The 1,964-nt window shown below is 39.5% G+C and overlaps 1 protein-coding gene across 1 annotated transcript in view; it reads right to left on the minus strand.

The window, feature by feature from the left end:
• Positions 1-1,964, minus strand: part of LOC107670572 (uncharacterized) — a 10,188-nt gene that overhangs the window by 7,334 nt on the left and 890 nt on the right. The window contains exons 2-3 of the mRNA XM_016463210.1: positions 649-856; positions 410-468 (exon numbers count right to left, since the gene is read on the minus strand). Coding sequence (XP_016318696.1) covers positions 410-468; positions 649-856 — 267 coding nt within the window. The remainder of the gene's footprint in view (positions 1-409; positions 469-648; positions 857-1,964) is intronic.

Below are 1,964 nucleotides of genomic sequence, written 5' to 3' on the forward strand. Positions count from 1 at the left end.
ATGTGGAAAATAATGTGTTTTTTGAACCTTAAACCACATAAACACATTTCATTACACCAAATACACAAAATACTGTTCTTTTTAGCAACATCATATGACCCCTTTAAGACAAATACTTTTGAAATGTAAGTTTAGTAAAGGACTTTCTTTTTTTTTACACAGGAGTTTTTCATATTTTATATATTATTTAGTCTCTGTCAAGCTGCAATTGAGGTTTTATGTAAAAGCAAGACTCTTTGTAGTGTTGGTTTTTGACAAGCTGCATGGAAACCGAAAGGGTTCAATTTGACACCTAAAACAAAGTAGTCATATTTTCAACACGCCGGGAGTGTTATTAAATGTGCAATTATGTGAACAAGAGAATCTTGGTATTTGGTATATTACATTTACAGGATTTGGTCTGGCTCACCTGGCCTGCTGGTTTTCAGCAGTTTGCCTCACTATCACTTCACCGTTGCACGGGAGATGCTGAGAAAATCCACACATAACCATACATTCATATTTACTTATGTGACATAGCGTCATTAGTTGACACTGATAAGCTGGCAGAGGATGCAAAACTGAAAACACTATTATTCCGAAACATATTTGAAAGCACCTTTTAAATTCCTCTAGATTTACGAAAAATAAATTCAATAGTAGACTGACCTGCTTTACTTTCTGCTCATAATGGAGCAGGAATTGGAAAGCTAAAGCACAGAGGCCCATGGCAGCACACAGCAGCCCAGCCAGGAGCAGTCGACCCACGGCTTCAGTCAGACTGACAGAGGGGTGCAGAGGAGACTCCTCCAGAAGAACCAACCCCATCAGAACCAGATACGGACTCCATTTCGGCCAGTTTCTCCTCCAGTGCAGTCTGACAATAAGAGAAACAGAGATTCAATCATAATATTGACAGAGTCGGCTAAACTTGGTTATTACGAACGTGTATCCTTTTGCAAACATTCTGAGAACATTCTGAATGTTCTACGTTTTGAAACAAGCATTAAATAGTACATTAGATGGATGTCCAGCTAACATTCCATGAACAATGTATGGGTAACATTTCGAGAACATTATTTAAAAAGCAGATAACTCTGAAACAGTGACTATTAATGTTAATGAAAGAATGTTTGTTCGTAGCTTTGAAAGAACCTTGTTCATTTATGATAAACTAAAATGTACTTTAATGTCATATCTATAGATAGATACATCGTAATTACACATTTGTATTTCTAATGCAATTCAGAACAAAACACACTGCAGTACTTCACATGTGCGTTAGTATTAAGTCAACACATCAAAGTACGTGTACTTAAAAGCACAATATAAGCAGTTAAAGGGGTCATATGATGCTGCTAAAAAGAACATTATTTTGTGTATTTGGTGTAATGAAATGTGTTTATGCGGTTTAAGGTGCAAAAGACATATTATTTTCCACATACTGTACATTATTGTTTCTCCTCTATGCCCTGCCTTTCTGAAACACGTCGATTTGTACAAAGCTCATCGGTCTGAAAAGCGAGGTGTGCTGTGATTGGCCAGCTATCCAGTGCGTTGTGATTGGCCGAATACCTCAAGCGTGTGACGGAAATGTTACGCTCCTTACCATATTGTGATGACTGCGGCAACAACATGTGACGACCCCGGGCTGGACTCCGCTTCGTCCATGGTGAAAGCAGATCCAGCGATCCACAGCGCAAAGTTGAAGTATTTCCTCAGCGCCCAGCAAGGATCAGCTCCAGGCATGACGAAGCAGATATCGTCCTCTTTTGGAAGGCCAAACAAAGTAGTTTCGCTTTCACAACGAAGCACACAGCGTCTTTACGACATGGCGGCGGTAGCAACAATACTACAGTGAGAATAAAAGTTACGCCTTCTTTCTTTGCGTGAACATTTGGGCGGCGTTATGCAAATCTTCCCAAATAGTGAGGTAGATATGTGGGAGCGTGTTAGAATGAGCCATTTTAGGTAGGCGTGGTTTA

The sequence above is a fragment of the Sinocyclocheilus anshuiensis genome, unplaced genomic scaffold (genome assembly GCF_001515605.1).
Source record: "Sinocyclocheilus anshuiensis isolate Anshui unplaced genomic scaffold, SAMN03320099.WGS_v1.1 scaffold140, whole genome shotgun sequence".
NCBI lineage: Eukaryota > Metazoa > Chordata > Actinopteri > Cypriniformes > Cyprinidae > Sinocyclocheilus > Sinocyclocheilus anshuiensis.